At 47.0% G+C, this 19,089-nt stretch overlaps 1 protein-coding gene across 1 annotated transcript in view; it reads right to left on the bottom strand.

Annotated features, from left to right (window-relative positions):
* The window catches only part of TTLL12 (tubulin tyrosine ligase like 12), a 207,794-nt gene that overhangs the window by 187,260 nt on the left and 1,445 nt on the right, over positions 1-19,089 (bottom strand). The window contains exon 2 of the mRNA XM_085652473.1: positions 3,689-3,864. Within this exon, the coding sequence (XP_085508599.1) occupies positions 3,689-3,864 (176 nt within the window). The remainder of the gene's footprint in view (positions 1-3,688; positions 3,865-19,089) is intronic.

Genomic DNA, 19,089 nt, shown 5'->3' with positions numbered 1-19,089 from the left:
CTTTTAAATGTCAGTCCAAAATTGGGATTGTTACACCCATACTGTAATGTCAAGAATGGCTCAAATATTCAAATTACAATGCACTTTATCGAGCTTATTTTAATTGTTGCTCAACAGCGGCTGTTCTATTACATATTAAATTTAGCTGTGAATGTTTTGTTGATTCTGTGATTTCAGGAATTTTCAAATATCAAGCATATCATGCATTTATCCAGACAGATTTAACTGTTACCTTATGTACATGCTAAGGAACAATGATTGTTCCTTGAACACATGTATTGAAAAGTGTGATTCTTTACATGGATTGCTAAACTTTTCATGGACTAGTTAATTTCTGCTTGCCTTGACCTCTCTTATAATGTGTGTATGGACTAATATGGGTGGTGGGGGATTATCAGTCCACGAAACCGTGGATTCACAATTGCAACTCATGCCATTAGATGAACTTTTTAATTCGAGCCTTCACAGTTTTTTTCACTGCAATACATTGAGAGTAATTGCTATGGTTTTAATTAGCTGTAAACAACAACAAAATATTTGTACCTTACCCTTGTTTGTCCTCATTTATTGTTAAGGCCTATTTCAGTATAGTGCTATTGTATCTGCGGAACTATTTGTTGCTTTCTAGCACCATAAAGAATATATAGGTAACAATGTGCCTTATAAAATGAATAAAAATAAAGCTATTCGCAGCTACTAAATAAACACTTACTAATGCAAATCTGTGAGGGGGAACTCTGCACCCTGATGTCACATTTAGGGCCAAAATCTAAAGAGATTAATGGCTTGTGCATTTACTGAGAAATCTTGATACTGGGTTTTACATATTTCAATTGGACGAATTTCCAGTCACACAATCTTTTTTAAAATATATACTTATTTTGGACCGACCACCGGCTTATCCCTTTCAGCTGGCGGATCCAGACCTCCTCTCCTCCCAACCAAGCACCGGGCAGACTCTCTCGCTCCTGCCGAAACTTGACCTTGTTAAATGGAAACATGCACTAGAGCATACCAGGCCACAGCTTGAAAGTAACCCTCATTCTGCGGATGCGCAGTTCACGTCCTGGATTGAAAACTCCCTTGATACCGTTCTGCCCAAAAAAACGTATCTAAAACCCAGGAAAAAAGCCACCTCCACGTGGTTTTCACACGAGGTCCGCCTCCTAAAGAAAAACTGCAAGAGAGCGGAAAGAGTATGGAGGAAAGACTTCGATCCCAACAGCAAAAGTGAATATAAACGGGCTATTCTCAACTACAAAAAAGCCCTCAAAAATGCTCAAACAGCCTTCTTTAATGATAAAATTAGTAAGGCATCCTGCTCGTCCAGAGAAACGTTCCAAATTATGAAAAAACTTTTAAAAACCCCAGAACCATCCTGCTCATTTAATTTTCTCGGACAACCACTGCAATGAGTTAGCCACGTTTTTTGATCAAAAAATACAAAACATCCTCCAACATCTCCCCCCCCTTCTTCCTGATGACCCCCCACTTACCCACTCATGGCAGACCCAGAACCCGAACACAGAACTTGATATGTTCTCTCCCATCTGTGAGGAAACCCTAAGGCCCATCCTTCAATCCCTCAAAAGCGGGTCCCCGCATGACCCAGCACCAGTCAGACACCTTAAACAAGTTGCTCCTACCATTCTCGCACCAATGGTGAATCTGATAAATTCCTCTATAGAAAGCGGATTGGTTCCGCCAAGCTGGAAGAAGGCGGTAGTCAAAGCCTTAATCAAAAAACCCAATCTCGACCCCAGTAATCTTGCCAACTTCAGGCCAATTTCCCTTCTCCCATGCGTTAGCAAGATAGCTGAAAAGTTTATCAACAGCCAACTATCAAACTACCTGGAAATCAACGAATTGCTAAAACCGTCACAGACAGGATTCCGCCCGGGCCAAGGTACGGAAACAGCGATGGTGGCGGTTGTCGAGGAGGCTAGGAAGATCACTGACACAGGAGGATCAGTGGCAGTGATCCTTCTGGACCTCAGCGCGGCATTCGACACCGTCAACCACAGTATCTTGGCTCAGTGACCTTGGTATCTCGGGGCCGGCCCTGTCGTGGCTAAAATCCTATCTTCACAACCGCTCTTTCCAGGTGGCGGAGGGCGACTTCATCTCCAGTCTCCCTGGAGACTCCTATACGTTGCGGAGTGCCTCAGGGCTCCTCATTGAGCCCGACACTCTTCAACGTGTATATGTCGCCACTGGAAGGGATTGTCACCCCGTATGGTATCAAACTCCTGACCTTCTTCAACGTGTATATGTCGCCACTGGAAGGGATTGTCACCCCGTATGGTATCAAACTCCTGACCTACGCGGATGACACCCAGCTGGTTGTCTCCCTCAGCCGGCAGGATAATCCCACCATCGATCTCTATTCCTGCCTGGGGGACATAGTCAGCTGGATGAACTCATCCCACCTAAAACTCAACGGCGACAAAACGGAGATAATGGTGATGGGCAACCAGTCCCATTTCCACCCGGAGTCTCTGTGGCCCCCATGCATGGGCCCGACCCCAACCCCCAAAGCCGAAATCAAAAGCTTGGGGATTTGGCTCGATCACAATCTTACCCTAAACACCCAGGCAAGAAAAACTGCTGGAACCTGCCTTGGTCTCCTACGTACCACCCGCAAGATCCTTCCCCTGCTCCCTTTTCAGTCAAGAAAACTTCTCTTACAGGGTCTCATCTTGTCCAGACTGGACTACGGTAATGCTCTATATCTCGGCGCGCCTAAGAAAGTTACAGCCAGGCTACAGGTTGTGCAAAACGCTGCTGCTCGGATTCTTACCAACACTAAGATCCGCTGCTCTGCTAAACCAGCGATTAGAGCATTACATTGGTTGCCCGTTGAGCAAAGGGTGCATTTCAAGGCCTTGTGCCTAACCCACAAAATCCTTCAGGGAAAAGCCCCGTCAATCCTTAAGGACCTTGTTGTCCCGCATACCACGTCTAGAACTCTCCGATCTTCGAACGCCCATCTAACCCAAATTCCCAGGATAAAGAAAGCTCGCTCCGGAGGCCGGCGCTTTTCCTATCACGCGTCCAAGCTGTGGAACACCCTCCCGCTTGACCTTCGGGCCCAACACAATCTGCTGCCTTTCTGAAAGTTACTAAAGACATGGCTGTTTCCATAACCTTCTGCTCCGCAATCGGCTGATCTCTCTGGTGCATCTTTTAGCGCTGGGACGCTCAAGGGCAGCCATGCGTTCTAGAAATCTCATTACAATTACAATTGAGTTTCACGAGTTGTACATTATATCAATTTCTGGTGCATTGTGACATATACAGCTGCAGGATCATACTTAAACACACAAACTTGCTAGCAAAAATACAGAGGTTTTCTGAAAAAACATGCTTGCTCGCCAAATAGAAGGTTATTGGTGGTGTTGTGCTGTGTACGCAGTAAGTTCAGGCAGACAGAAAACAGGGACAAAAATCAAAGAGTAAGTGTAATAAGGACTTGCATTATATTCTCCAAATGTGGCACTATAGAGAAGCCCCCTAGGTAGGCAAAGAATCTTCTGAATAGGATAAAAATTGGTTTAAAAGAGGTCAACTCAGTTGGTCTCACACCATTGTGTGAAGGCTTGTAGAATATTCTTGAAAAACTGTGAGGGGGTTATTACTAAATGACATTTTACATTCCGATGCACCAAGGATCAAAACAGTAATTTACCAGTTGGGGTTAGATGCTTGAATCCCATGCTCGTTGGTTACAATCACTTTGTAACAAGGCACATTTCCAGGGTTGGGTTTCTTTTTCTCATCCTCCATAGTTTCTTCAATCTCTTCATCCTCCTCTGCCATCTCCTCCACCAGCATGATCCCAAACATCTCTCCAGCATCGAACATCTGTGTATAGTAAGAAGGATCTGCATTACATTTTGGTAGCTACAAGGAAACAACACTGATTTTATGGCATGACACGGAGGCCAACATTATGCAAATCTCCTTTATTGCGCAGCTCACAGCAGCAACAATAAAGAGATCTAGAACTTCAAAACATTCTAACAGAGTATATAGTCCATGTGAACGTAGACATCTCCCTTCTTTGTTGCTGCTGCTCACAAGATACGTACCTATTTTATCTGCTCTTGATCCGTACTTGTTTCGACATGTTTACTGACTGTTACGGGTGGCTGGCGATTGGCTGAATGTTCCCCTTTGCCCCTTTCCCACCATATGCGCAGCACTGAGTCTGCTTGCTTCTTTTTATTAATGACTGTTTTGCTGGGTTGGGCTTGTGACTTGCTTCGTGCCCCTTCATGGTCTTTCTCGCACCCCTTTTCGGGTCTCAACCTGCTTCTGGCCTTAATTTGTGAGGAGCTCTTTCCCCCTTTTCCTTCCGCTTCGCACGTTGCTTTTCCGACGGCCTCGAAACGCACACCTCGTGGCCGAGGAAAGCTCCTCTCACACGGGACCGGCGTCTTTCAAACGCCGATCCAGTGCTGAGCCTCACACTGCTGCTTATGCACGCGGACCGGCGTCGTTCAAACGCCGATCCGTTCTAAGCAGTGCGCTGCTACTCCCGTCTCCGTAGCAACTCTGCGACCTCACCCGAAAATGAGGGAGGCCGCGCGGGGTTGCTATGGAGACGGTTCACGCCGGAGATCTCCCGCGAGTCCACGGAGACTCCCTTTTCAACAAATACATTTGAAAAGCCACAATCTTACCGGATTTTTTTTTTTTTAAAAGAATTTTATTGTTTTGTAAAACAGTGAAAACAGTAGGACATTGAAACGGACCTTGTATACATATCCCTAGAAAGAGCACCACCCCATTGCACAGTCCCTCAACCAACCCAAGTTCCAATGCAGTTCGAAAGACTCTGGTTCCCCACCCCCCCACCGCCCCGCAGGTCTCCTTAACCATCCGAGTCAGAGGAGTCCTCATCCGAAAGAGGCGGCGGCTCGCATATTTCACCCCTGTACTTGTTCCATGCCCCCCAGACCTTGGCCCACTTGCGGGGGCATCCCCGTCTAATGAATACAGAACGCTCTGCAAACATGGCTGCGTCCATTTCCTTGCGCCACGTGGACAGCAGCGGCACCTCCTCTGCACCCCATTTTTGGGCTATATTTCTTTTGGCCGTGATGATGCCCAGCGTCACCCAACCCTGCATCTGACGATTAAGGTCATTGGGCTCCCACACATTTACCAAGCAGCGTCTGGGTTCCGGCAGCAGCGATATCCCACACGCCTGTGACATTGTACGCAGCACTCGTTTCCAAAAGTCTTGAATGATTGGGCAGTCCCAGATAGTGTGATAAAAGGTTCCCTCCTCCCCACAACCCCGCAAGCAGAAGGGATGTGGCGCCCTGCCCAGCTTGTGTAGTAAGCATCTGGTGTAGTAGGAGCGATGCAATATACGAAGTTGCACCAGTCGCAGCCTCGAGGGTATACCCGCCTCGCGCGGCGAGGCCAGTGCCTCACGCCACTCTGGGTCATCAAGATCGCCGAGCTCGTTAGCCCACCGCTCCCGCAGGGTCCCCATAGGGTCCGGTAGATTGTTGACCAGCTTACGGTACGTGAAGGAAGTGGCCTTCTTTGGCATATATTCCGTCAGCAACCTGTCCTCCAGCGGGGACGCCTCCGGAACCTTCGCTCCAGGAGCCAGCTGCGTCATTAAGGCATGCCTCATCTGGAGGTATCGGAACCATTCCGAGGGGGCCAGCTCGTACTGCTGCTGCAGGCTCGCGAACCGGACAACCTCCCCCTTGTGCCACACATCGCCTATCGTCGATATTCCAATGGTATCCCAAGCGTCGAAGCCCTTGCTGTCTCTCAGACGTCCCAGCTTCTTGGCATCCCACAGAGGTGTTAGCTGAGTCAGGACTCCTCGCCATCCCAACTTGGCCTGAGCAGCATGCCAGATGGATATAGTCTGCCGCAAAGGGCCGATCATCCTCGAGGCCAGTCGGGTATCATACAGTGGGGACAGCATACCCCTCTCACCCAGCACGTCCCTATCCGCCTTGAATGCCGGGTCAGATTGAGGCGCGTGGAGCCACTGGTTAATCACCTTCAGTTGCGCCGCCCAGTAATAAAGCTGGATATCTGGGAGTGCAATTCCCCCATCATACCACCCGCAAACCAGCTTAGACTGCGCTATGCGCGCCGGCTTGTTGCCCCAGAGCAGGCTGGACACCTGTGCCGCTATCGCACGGAAGTAGGCCGGAGGCACCTGGAATGGGGTATTCTCCAGTACATAGAGAAACCTCGGCAGAGCCATCATCTTGAAGAGCGCCGCTCTTCCGACCAGGGTCAGGGGCAGCGCTCCCCAGTACTGCACGTCCCGCTTAAGGCGGTCTATCTGAGGGCTTAGATTGCGCTTGAAGAATTCCGTCTGATCCAGCGCGATGTGTATTCCCAGGTATTTGAAAGACCCCTCTGCCACCCGGAGTGGGCAACTCGGCGGTAGCCGCGGGAGTGGGCCCCTTAGTACCAGGAGGACCGACTTCGACCAGTTGATCGTGTACCCAGACGCCCGGCCAAAAATCTCGCAGATGTTCAATAGCGTCAAGATGGAACGCCTCGGGGAGGACAAATAGAGTAGTATGTCATCCGCGTAGAGGGAGACGCGGTCCTCCCAGTCGGCAGACCACCGGAGGCCCCGCATCATGGGCTCCCAGCGGATCCAAGCCGCCAACGGCTCAAGCACTAGGGCGAAAAGCAGAGGTGACAGAGGGCAGCCCTGTCTCGTGCCACGTGTCAATGGGAAGTCCTCCGACATGTGTCCGTTGGCCGTGACATGGGCTAGAGGTTTAGTATAGAGGAGCTGGACCCAGGCACAAAATTTCGGTCCGAACCCCAGATGCTGGAGTACCGCGAAAAGAAAGGGCCACTCCACCATGTCGAACGCCATTCGTGCGTCAAGGGAGAGAATAACAGCCGGTTCCTGCAACCGCTCCACTCGGGCCAGCACCCCATGCAGCCGCCTCAGATTGTGAGACGTACTCCTGCCAGGCATAAAACCGGATTGATCCGGGTGTACAATGTCAGATAAGTGAGGTGTGAGCCGGGCGGCCAACACCTTCGCGAGGATCTTTGCCTCCGCGTTGATCAGTGAAATGGGACGGTATGAGGTGCATCGGTCCATTGGCTTACCCGGCTTCAGAATTACCACAATGGTGGCCGTCCGCTGGTCCTCAGGGAGTTCCCCCACCTCAAGGCTATGCGTGAACATATTCAGCAGGTGTGGCGTTAACGTCTCGGAGAGTCGCTGGTAAAGCTCGATTGGGATGCCGTTCGGTCCGAGCGCCTTACCAGGCTGCAGCGCGCCGATAGCCGCCTGGAGCTCCTCCACCGTGAGCTCAGCCTCGAGCGTCTCTCGAGCCTCAGGGGAGAGCTTGGGCATCTGCAGGTCTTTGACGTAAGTCAGTGCCATCTCCACCGTCATGGACGAGCTGGAGGAGTAGACTTCACGGAAGTGCTCCGCCAGAGTGCGCACTATTACTCGTGGGTCTGTTACTGTCAGTCCCTCATCAGTGCTCAGCTGCGCAATCCCCCTGGCGCCGTCATCGCGCCTGTCAAGCCACGCCAGTAACCTACCAGTTTTGTCCCCCACATCATAAACTGTATGCCTCGAAGCCTCAAGGCGCTGCCGGACTCGCTCTGTGAGGTGCTCTTTGTATTTCGTCTGAGCCACATACAGGTCATGCGAGGTTGCACGGGAGGGAGCCGCGGCCTGGCGGGCCTCCGCCGCCCGGAGCTCGGTCTCAAGCGATTGTAGTTCAGCTACCTGTTCGCGCTTGTGTTCCGAAACGGCGGCCATCGCCCGGCCCCGCACCACCGTTTTGTACGCCTCCCAGAGAATCGCAGGGGAGTCGACCGAAGTTGCATTTTCCTGGAAGTAGAATTTCGTCGCTTGCACTATGGATTTACTGATCTTTGGCAGGCGAATGTAGCTAGGGCGTAGCGGGTAAACGCGACGGCGTAGTAGGTGATAACTGGCGTATTGCAAGAGGATCGGGGAGTGATCAGAGATGCCTCTGGGTTGAATGTTTATACTGTCAACATTCTGGAGACAACCGGGGGAACCTAGAAAGTAATCAATGCGGGTGAGACTGTCATGCACCCCGGAGTGATACGTGTAGTGCTGTGCCGTCGGATGATGCATCTTACCGGATTTTTACCAGATGGCCCTCACTCCCAATAACCCTCACTGTTTTGTTGGAAGATCTAAAGCACTCCTAAATAATAAATAAAAAATAATAAAAAGAACAGACAAAGAGGTAGGACAAACACACCTCAGTCTTAATCCAATTCTATCAAACAAATGGGACAAATAACTTATTCCCTCACAATAGAGAAAGGACTTTCATAATATTATATAACTACTCTAATCAAAGAAAAGTCCCTTAGCACACAACCACATCCATTTTATATTCCCGTTCCCATAACAACCCAACATCCATTTTGTCCTTACTGCTTGACAGTTGATTCCTCTGCCTTAGCTATGTCTTCAGATCCCTTATTAAATACTATGGAAGATAAAATAGAGGGACTCATTAATAAAGCCAAAGATAAAGTTATGGGGTCACTGGATGACACCATTAACAAAAAATTTGAAAACCTATCTAAAAAAGGATGGCCATCTACAAGCCCTCAGGAGGAGACCGTAAAGAATATACCGGCGCAAAGAAAAAGACAACTTAAAACTAACCCTGCTAAAGGTACAAAAAAAAACAGAGGAGCTCCAACCCTACCCTCTTGACCTCACGCTTTGGTGGTGACAATGACAGTGCCTCGGGCACAACGGATGGGCGGTTCAAAGGCCCTATGCTTCCTATCTCCATCGACAGCGACGATGGACTAGAGGATGAGATCGACCTCTCTTATTCCTCAGACTTCAATTCTGAAGAGGAAGGCGAAATCACAGACACTTCAGGTGAGGCATCAGGGGCCTCAGGGTCTAAAATGGGAATCCTTGACCCCTTTGGGGGAATATATGTTTGACCCTCTCCTTATCAAACACCCCCTCTCTCCAGAATGGGTCCAGTCTCATCACATTGGAGAATACCTCTCCTTCTGGCTACGCAAAGAAATACCTAAAAAAGTCAGATCTCGACTTAGATCTGAATGTCCCCGCCCCTCCCTACCAGATAAAATAACTGTGACCCCCGATTTGGACAGTAAAGTAGTGGCTTTCATTGCCAAAACCGGTAGAGACCCGAGAAAAGGACTTGACAAAGGACTTAAATCATGTCAAGATAGACTCTTAGACATTACTGGTCCTCTCAAATCTTTGAATTAGCCGAAGGAGGCTATCTTAATAACACTCCCATAGACCCAAAAGAGCTGCGTCAATGGGCGCAAAGAGCGATCTGCCTATTGGGCAACTTAAACACTGCACTTTCTAACGAAAGGCGAAAGAGTGTGCTATTAAAAATTGATCCCAAGCTAGTCGAACTAGCTAATAAAGAAGGGGGAACATCCTCTCAGGGCCTTCTTTTCGGAGAAGAATTTATCAAGGAAATGGCCAAATATGTAGGAGTTTTCAACTCCATCCAAAAATCTCAAAAAGATATAAAAAAAAGTTTTTAATAACAGAGTTTTTACCCGGGCCGGGAGGATGCGGGGGTCGATTCCCCGGCCGTGGAAATTTTTCAACAAGACCCTTCATGGGACGAGGAGCAAGATTCCCCCAACCTGGCTTCGCATCTCAATCATCCTTCTTCCCCCAAAGGCAAAGATTCCGCGGAAGAGGCTTCAGAGGGGAAAGAAGGCAGAAAGGTTTCTCAACAGGTAAGTCCAACCAAAGACCCTTCAGATACCCCTACAAAGGTGGGAGGGAGACTAGCTCTTTTCTCTGGAAACTGAAACATGGTGACTCAAGACCCTTGGGTACTGGACACCGTCAAAGGCTTCAAAATAGAGTTTATAGACCTACCTATTCAGGAAAGACTTCCACGGGAAATTCGGTTCTCGGAGAAAGACTCCGCACTCGTGACCCAAGAAGTAAGAGACCTGTTTGCCAAAGGTGCAATTCGGGAGGGACAAGAGATCAGCTTGGTCAGCAATGTCTTTCTAGTAGAAAAAAAAGACAAAAAGAGGAGACCTGTCATAAATCTAAAGGACTTAAAACAATGGGTGGTTTACCGCCATTTCAAGATGGAAGGAATCCACCTTCTCAGAGATGTCTTAAGGAAAGGGGACTGGCTTACTCGACTAGATCTCAAGGATGCTTACCTAACAGTCCCCATTTGGCCCCCACATCAGTAATTTCTCCAATTCTTTTGGGAAGGCAAACTATGGCAATTCTCCAGCCTCCCCTTCAGACTTTCATCAGCCACTTGGTGTTTCACCAAGGTCCTTCGCCCAATACCAGGCTGGCTGAGAAGCAAAGGAGTAAGACTAATCCTTTATCTGGACGATATTTTAAGAATGGCTCAGTCCAAGGAGGTTGTTTCCCAACACACAAACCTTGCCATAAAAATGTTAGAACATCTAGGTTTCGTTATAAATACCAAAAAATCCCTAACAACTCCAAGCCAAGAAACACAGTTCCTGGGTTTCTCAGTAAATACAGTCCTAGCAGAATTGAAATTGCCAGGGGAAAAAGTCAGAAACTCAGGAAGGAGTTAAGGACAATTCTAAAGATTCACTGCTTCCCTCTAAGGAGTCTAGCAAGGATACTAGGCCTGTTGTCCTAGACTATCCAAGCCATTTATCCGGGTACTCTTTACTATCGGGCCCTTCAGAGACTCAAAGCCCTCAGGAAGAATCCATCCTACTCTCAGATAGTTTGCCTGGACCAAGATTCCAGGAAAGAAATACTCTGGTGGTTGAGAAATGCAGAGGCATGGAACGGAAGAGCAATCTTCGGGGAGGAACCGGACTTAGTAATAGACTCGGATGCCAGCCTAGAGGGATGGGGTGCCACATGTGGCAACTCTTCAACAGGGGGACTTTGGACTCCCCGGGAGAAGGATCTACACATCAACTGCCTAGAACTACTGGCAGGATCCTTTGCAATCCAGAGCTTCACCAAGAACTTGATGAAGTGTTCAGTTATGCTTCGAATGGACAACGTATCTGCTGTGAGATACGTGAACAAAATGGGAGGCCCTCATTCCAAAGGACTCTCCGATTTAGCCAAGAATTTCTTGGCGTACTGCCTCAACAAGGGCATTTCAGTCATTGCAGAACATATTCCGGGATTGAACAATGGGGTAGCAGACTGGTTCTCACGGAATTTCAAAGATTCGAGCAACTGGAAACTGAACAGGGACATTTTCCTAACCATCCAATCCCTATGGGGTCCATTTGGAATAGACCTGTTTGCAGATAGAGTCAACACTCAACTCCCCAAACTTCTCAGCTGGAGGCCGGATCCGATGGCCTTGGGGATAGACGCGTTCTCCCAGAACTGGCTTGGTTTGAGACCCTAGCATTCCCGCCTTTTGCCATGCTTCCACGTCTTCTCCTTCAAATTCAGAGAAACAAAGAAATAGTGGTAGTTATAACCCCCCTATGGAGATCCCAGGTTTGGTTCCCCATCATGTTGGAAATGAGTGTGGACTTCCCAATTCTCATTCCTACCTTCGACTAAATAATCACAGACCCTCAGGGAGAATGTCACCCCCTTGTTCTTCAAGGACTCATGTCACTGATGGCATGGAGAATTTCAGGAGACAATGGCAGTTCCCGGGACTTTCGGAGAGCGCTTTCAGACTCGTGTCTGAATCCTGGGCACCTGGAACAAGGAAAGCCTATAGATTGGCTTGGCGTAAATGGGTTTGTTGGTGCCTTCGATGGAATTACGATCCCATTTCAACTGAAGTAGTTCAAGTTCTCAACTTCCTGGCTGAAATCTTTGCTTCAGTTCTGGCTTATCGAACCGTTAATGTCTATAGATCGGCCATCGCAGCAGGTCACTGCTTAATAGATGGTATCTCAGTAGGTCAGAACTTATTAACTAAAAAACTTATGAGAAGTATGTGTGTTTTAAATCCACCTTTGCCCAAATACTCTAAACTATGGGATGTAAGAGATGTCCTTAGAATAATTGCCGATTGGGGTGTGATCTCCACTCTCTCTCTTAAAAACTGTCCTATAAATTGACTGTTTTACTGTGCCTTGTCTCCTTCAGACGTACGTCGGATGTTAAAGCCTTAGATATCTCTACCAGGGCTTACCAACCTGAGGGAGTTTGTTTTTTCCTTAACCCCTTGCGTGCTCATGACGGAACCACTCCGTCATGAGCCACGGGCGGCGTGTGCTCATGATGGAGTGCTTCCGTCATGCTGCGGCCGCTCCTCTCACGCGGCACTGATTCCCCGCCTGTGCGGGCGAAATAGAGAGTGGGCGGAGTTGTGACGGAACCACTCTGTCATGAGCACAGCTCGCCCGTGACTCATAACGGAATGGTTCCGTCACGAGCATGGCGGCGCCGCGCTCACCCCGCACCCCCCCAGCGCCGCGGCAGAATTCACGCCGCGGCGAAGGGGTTAAAAGACGAACTAAAACTATGTCATCTTCTGTATTCTACCCCTTTTTTCCTCAGAACGAAACTTTGTGTGTGGTGAAGGGTTTGTTGGAGTACGAAAAGACAACCTCAAGGTTAAGAGGTCTTGCCGATCAATTATTAATATCTCACAGGTTTCCTCATAGAGCAGTTTCCTCCCCCACTTTAGCTAGATGGGTTAAGGATGTTATGAAAGAAGCTGGAATTGATATTTCAGTTTTTGGGGCTCACACTCTTAGAGGAGCCTCGGCTTCCAAAGCATTTATTCTGGGAGGTAGCCTTCAAGATATCCTTAAGGCTGTGGATTGGTCAAATGAATGCATTTTCAAAAGATGTTACTTTAAACCTGTTTCAAATGTTATTGACAATGTTTTGAACACACTTTAAACTTGCATAATGTTGGCCTCCGTGTCATGCCATAAAATTTGAATTTCTCACAGCCTGCTGGGCAGAAAATCTGGATTTTATTAAGGACACGGAGGCTAAGATTATCCCTCCTCTACTGTTCCCACCCTGGGAATATAACTTATTTTTGCTCTCTTGTTTTTCAGATTAGATATTTCAAGAGATCTTTCGGACGTCTCCAGTAAAGTTCTTTCAAAGAAATTATAAAGTTATCTTGTTCGCCGCACAAAGAAGGGAGATGTCTATGTTCACATGGACTATATACTCTGTTAGAATGTTTTGAAGTTCTAGATCTCTTCATTGTTGCTGCTGTGAGCTGCGCAATTAAGGAGATTTGCTTAATCTTAGCCTCCGTGTCCTTAATAAAATCCAGATTTTCTGCCCAGCAGGCTGTGAAAAATCTAAATGATGCCACTGTTAGACCTGGCATCTTTTGGCGTGGTTACCCCAGACTTTTTGCCTCTACCTCCTGTATTTTTTATGCTATGCTGGATGTCGATTTTACTGGTATAGATGCTTTGGGCACTTTGCCACTGCTGATCAGTGTCAAGGTGCAAGTGCTCCCTAGGGAAATTGTGATGTAATTGGCTATACATGTTTGGCATATTTGTTCTACCTGCAAGGCCCTAGTAAAGTGCACTGAGAGTGCCAGGGCTGGTAGTACAAATGGTACTAGTGGGCTGCAGCACTGATTGTGGCACCCACAGGAGTAGCGCTAAAATGATGTCTTGGGCCTGCTTGCAGTGCCTATGTGCAGTCCAGGACTGCAATGTCGACCTGGCCAGTGCAACCACTGACCAGGCCTTATCCTTCCCTTTCTGTACATGTCAGGCATCCCTATGGTGGCCCTAGGTACCCCCCTGGGCTGGATGCAGTGTATCTGAAAGGTAGGGCATGTACTGAGGTGTGTAACATGCCCTGGTAGTGAATTACAGCCATTTTCGTTTTTCACTGCGGAGAGGCTATCTTGCCCATAGGACAGAATGGGGAAGGCTGTTTACGTGACTATCTTCCCCTAAAGGCAAGATAGAAAATCCAAGTTTGGTATCTTTGTGTTCAGAATTTAATTATACATCTTTTTAGCAAGATGGTTTTTAAATTCACTGTGAGAGAATAGCACTTTAGAAAGTAGCTATTCTCCTGTTTAACCTTCCTGTGTGCAGATTGGCTTACTGGTGTCATGTGATGGGCTAGGTGGCTCCAGGAGTCTGGATGAGTCAGCAGCAGGGTGAATAGGGAGATCTGCTCTAAATGGGCTGGAGGAGTAGCCCCTGGGTTTGAGTAGGGCTGCCTCTGCCAGCACAATGCCGGCTCCACCCCCTGCTGGCCAGGCTGAGGACTCTGCCAGCACAAAGAAGGCTCCACCTCCTGCTGGGCGTCTAACGACCCTGCCCCTCACTCTGAAAGGAACCAGGTGCTCCAGGGCAGAGCACACCCAGAAACCGGTTTGAGCAGGGGAATCCCGCCACTGAAACAAAGAGAGACAAAGACTTGGAGGGGTATAAGAAGAGGACCCCAGACACCTAAACTTTAGATCACTGTGGAACTAAGAAGGAACCTCTGCCAAGGAGAAAGCTGGAAGGAACTGAAGAGGAGAAGACTGCCTGCTTGCTGTTTTGCTTTGCTGCCAAGGAGAGGGGAAGGACTTTGCTGTGTCCCCTTCTTTTGATTCTGATGTCCAAGGGCCTGATGAGAGCTGGCTCCCTGTTAAAAAGTCCCAGGAACAAAAGGACTTCACCACCAGCTCCCCTGAAACTCTGCTGAGGGAGTTCTAACCTGCCTTGGAGTGCTTGCCTAGTCTTGGGGCCTCAGGAGGTCGTTTTGCTGTGTTTGAGAGCTGGAAAGCAGAAGCGTGAACAAGAGTAACTGGTACCCATCGCATCATCCATTTGAGGGACGCATCATCCGGTTGCGAGTCGCAAGAGCGAGAGTGCGAGAAGAATTTCATCGCGGCGTCATCGCAGCACCCGGAGTCCCCGCATCGCCGAGTGCGTCAAGCATCATCCCGGTGCGTGAAGATTCCTGACGCTGCGAGGGTCGTCGCAGAACCAGTTTGCGGGCCGCACCACTGCTGGTGCGTGAAAGCATCCAGTCGCTGCGTGTGTCGACGCAGAGTCCCGTGACGCATCGAGGGTTGCGGCGCCAGAAGTCAGCGCTGCGCCGCGCATCGCACCGAAGATCGTCGCATCGTACCTGTGCGTGAAGCTTCCCCCTAAGAAACCTACGCAACGAAAGCCAAAGTCATCGCATCCTCCCCCTACAGATCGGAGCCGGCGCATCCACCTCTGCTGCATGAAGCAGGGCTGCTGCAAAGCCTCCCCAAGGTCTCAGGAGTATCGCATCACCTTTACCACCTTCATTGTTATAGCTTTTGGGAACCTTAGCGCAAGTACAGGTACTGTTGGGCACGAGAGTGTCGGATTTTGTGCATTGAGAGTCGCATTGTGCAGGACACTGATTTTTACATCCTGGAGTACTTTCTGCAAACTCTTGAACTATCTTTAAAGTAACCTTTTTAATTGTATGTTGGTTTTTCTGTAGTATGTGGTCTTGTGAAGTTTTTAGTAAAGATATCTTATTTTTCTAAAACTGGTGTGGAGTAAATCTGTGGTGTTTTCACTGTGTTACTGTGAGTGTTGGTACAAATACTTTGCACATTGCCTTTAATAGCCTAGACTGCTCAGGCCAAGCTACCTAGAGGGTGAGCAGGGGTTATCTTAACAGTGTATCCCCCTTTCCCTGACTAGAAGCAAGGGTCCCTACTTGGACAGTGGTACCTACCCTGCCAACTAGAGACCCCCAGATCTAACAGCCACTTTAAACGGTATCACTAATTACTTACAATAATTCAAAACACAGATAACTATTTATAAAATGCAAAAAGCCACCACTTACAAGTACCCCGATGCCATAAACCTAAGACACCTTACGCGGAGATGAGATGTTGGTCTTAGCACAATTAAGTAATGATTACAGCCTTGACAATCTCACAAATCTAAGGCACATGCAATGAGGAAAACGCAAGCAAACGATAATAAACAAATTATTAAACTGCTAACTTTAGAAAAAAATATAATTGTTCTAGCTTAATCAATTTAAAAAGCAAAGAAATGGCCAACGTTGCTTTCTTACTGTACAATGTACTGTCTGCTGAGCTCAAAGAAGTTGTCGCTGCACACTCAGGTCAACCTGTCAATCACAGCGACCTATTGTGTGGATCATGGTAAGAATTTCACAACTTTTCCACTCCAATTCAAATGCTAATCACTGCTTGGGAGAAGTAGGAGGGAAAATGCAAATTAGCCTCCAGGAACGTCAGGCAGGGAAAAGATAACTTTATAAAAGTTACTTTTGCTTAATATTTATTCAAAATCCAACGTAAACAAGGAATTGGATTTTTATTAAAAATTGTTGTTTCTTTTTCTAGCTAGTTCCGTTCCAGAGGTACAGTTTTAGGGTTTTAATATGTACCCTTGTTTTCTACATAGGAAAGTTATGCCTGCCACAGCGATAAATAGCTTTTGGATACTGGTCAATGTAAGGCAATTTTAACATTCCATTTCTACATGTCCTACTTTTAAATACCATGCACTCTTCCTTGTGGGCTACAAGGGCCACATAGGGGTTACTAATTAACATTTAAAAGGAAGGTTTTTACCTGTCAAACGGTATGCAACAGTCCATGTTTCACACTAATGCAATCAGAAAACAATGGCAGGCCTAAAGCCAAGTGTGCACTGCCACTATAGCGGATGGCACAATAGGTGTTGGAGCCCACAAGTGGCATTTAATTTCCAGGCCCTGTGTACATTTTGTACCATAAAACTAGAGACTTATAGGCACGTTAAATATAGCAATAGAGTATGCTAATTTGACCATATTTAATGGGGGAAGCATGGTGGCATGCAGCACCACGTAATCGCTGATCTCCATCCCCAGGCTTAGAGAGTGTTCCACCTCCTCCATGTTGCCTTAACATGGTTCCCACAGAGTACACACCCGAAACAATAGAGCTTGTGTAGAAGCAGGGGAAGAGCTGGGGGCGGACAGCCTGTGGCAACAGGTAAGGAACTACACAGGTGAAGTCATGTTAGATTACGCTGTAGAAAAAATGTGCTGATCCACGGAGCTGAACCCAGAGGCCCAAGTAGTCTGTTCCCATAGCTTTCCAATGTGGTTAGGCAAAGCAGAAGGAATTGGATTTTTTAAGCACATTCGTCAGGAAGTTGGAAGGGAAGGCTCAGATTCAATAACCTGGCATAAATTCAAATTGTTCACAGTGTCACCGCCTCCAACTCAAGTAGTGCTAGTGGTGCTGACAGCACTGCCTCCCTTTCCAGAATAGTGGTGCACAGCATTTAAACAAATAATATTGCCACGCTGCAAAAGGATGCAGTAACTGCTTTTTTTTGCATGGGATGTGAAGAGTGGCCGAATAGTGATGTTTGTCACTTACTGATTAGGGGCCTACAGCTTGAAGCACAGCCGATATATTTTGTCTGTACTGACGCTATGTGCTCCTACGAAAATTGATCCATCTAAAACTGCAAAAGCCAAGCCCACATGCAAACTACCATATACAAAAAAGTTGTTTCAATTTTTAATATTAAAGACTTCAAGTCAAGATTGATTTTAAGGAAAAAAAAAAAAGTATGCAAGCTCTGGCAAATTATGACAGGCGTATGGCTATTTATAACATGAGACACATACATCACAAAGCTGTCTTCTAAACTTCTAGTCGAAAGCGAATATGCACAATTACCTATTATACAGCTAATTTCGAAACTTGCAGAAGTTCTATCCTTTAATTAGCGAGTGTGAGAAGATTAACCCCGCCTGTGAACAAGTATGAGCCTGAAAACTATGATAAACCGTTGCATGCCAGAAGATTAGTAACAACGCCAACACAGGTTTCAGACTGGCAACAGTGTGCTTGAACAGAACAATACATGTTTGTACGCCTACAAAGATGAGAAGACCGGTAAAACTGGTTCTAATTAACAACAGGCAGGGAGGAAAAGCATGAACGGAAAATTTATGTTAGTAAAAATCAATTAAATTGTTCTAAAAGAAACATTTCTCATCAGAAGAAATGCTTAAAGACTGACTCAATGCCAAAGGATAACTGTGAACTGCATTTGTTCACTATAAAGACATATTGAACCTGGAGCAGCCAGCGAGCGGTAACAAGAACCTGAGATTACAGAGTACGTCAACTAGAGATATAATTTATCAAAATCCCAAACTAATTGTATATGACCGTAGGAGGGACCAAGCGGACAGGGCAAACAGGACTGCAGAAGTATTGTAGTTCTAAAGGGGCGGGTCTTGGTGTTAGAAGTTTAGGTCTGATGAGAAGGAGTGGATGCTAGGATGTGACCTAAAGGCACGAGTTCGGAGATGTGTGCAGAAGGCGCTACAAGTGAAAGAACCATTGGACACACTCATGGGATGTGATTGAGGAGGGGTTGGGATGGGAGTTGCATAGAAGGATGCATCAGGGATTCTAACAAGCAATTAGACAACATTTTAAGAGTCCGTGCATTTTAGTACAATTTGGGGTCTTAGTGATGAGACACTGAAATGTTAAAAGATTAGCAATTTAAAGGTCATGTGCTCAACAACAACAACAACAACATGAAAGGTCAAAAGTGATCTGCAGCTTCAAGTGTGGAGGAGGCAAATATGCATTTTCTCATTTATGTATCACCTGCTTCTCCCTCATGTATAAATGGCGTCTTCTCTTTGTGAGATCTGCATTTTACTCATGTATATCAATTTTTCTTCTCTCTAATGTAAATAAAGCGCGTCTTGTGGGCTTACAGGAAGTGCATTTCTGTCATCAAAAAGTGTGTAACTCCCACCTCATTCACAAAATGTATTTACAGCCTTGTGCAGATCTGTGACTTCCATTGTCAAATATCATGCGCTTCCCTCAATTAGTTTGTCAGTATATTCTGGGTGAAAAGTCTATACTTCTCTCCATTATATATTCATTTCATAGACAATGTTCCCCAAACCTCCCTTATTTACGTAGTCTGCAGCTCTGATTTGCATAATCGCTTTCAAACGTACAGGGGTATCTAGCTCCCTTTTACATCCACTTACATAGTTTGTCAACTCGATGTACAACATTACCTCACTACAATTTATATAGAGCTTACTAATATATATTCCCCTGAAAACAAAGTGCCAAACCCATT

The sequence above is a fragment of the Triturus cristatus genome, chromosome 4_1 (assembly GCF_964204655.1).
Source record: "Triturus cristatus chromosome 4_1, aTriCri1.1, whole genome shotgun sequence".
Classification (NCBI taxonomy): Eukaryota; Metazoa; Chordata; class Amphibia; order Caudata; family Salamandridae; genus Triturus; species Triturus cristatus.
Note: the sequence above shows the minus strand (reverse complement) of the source record. Positions and strands in the feature narration are given on the sequence as shown.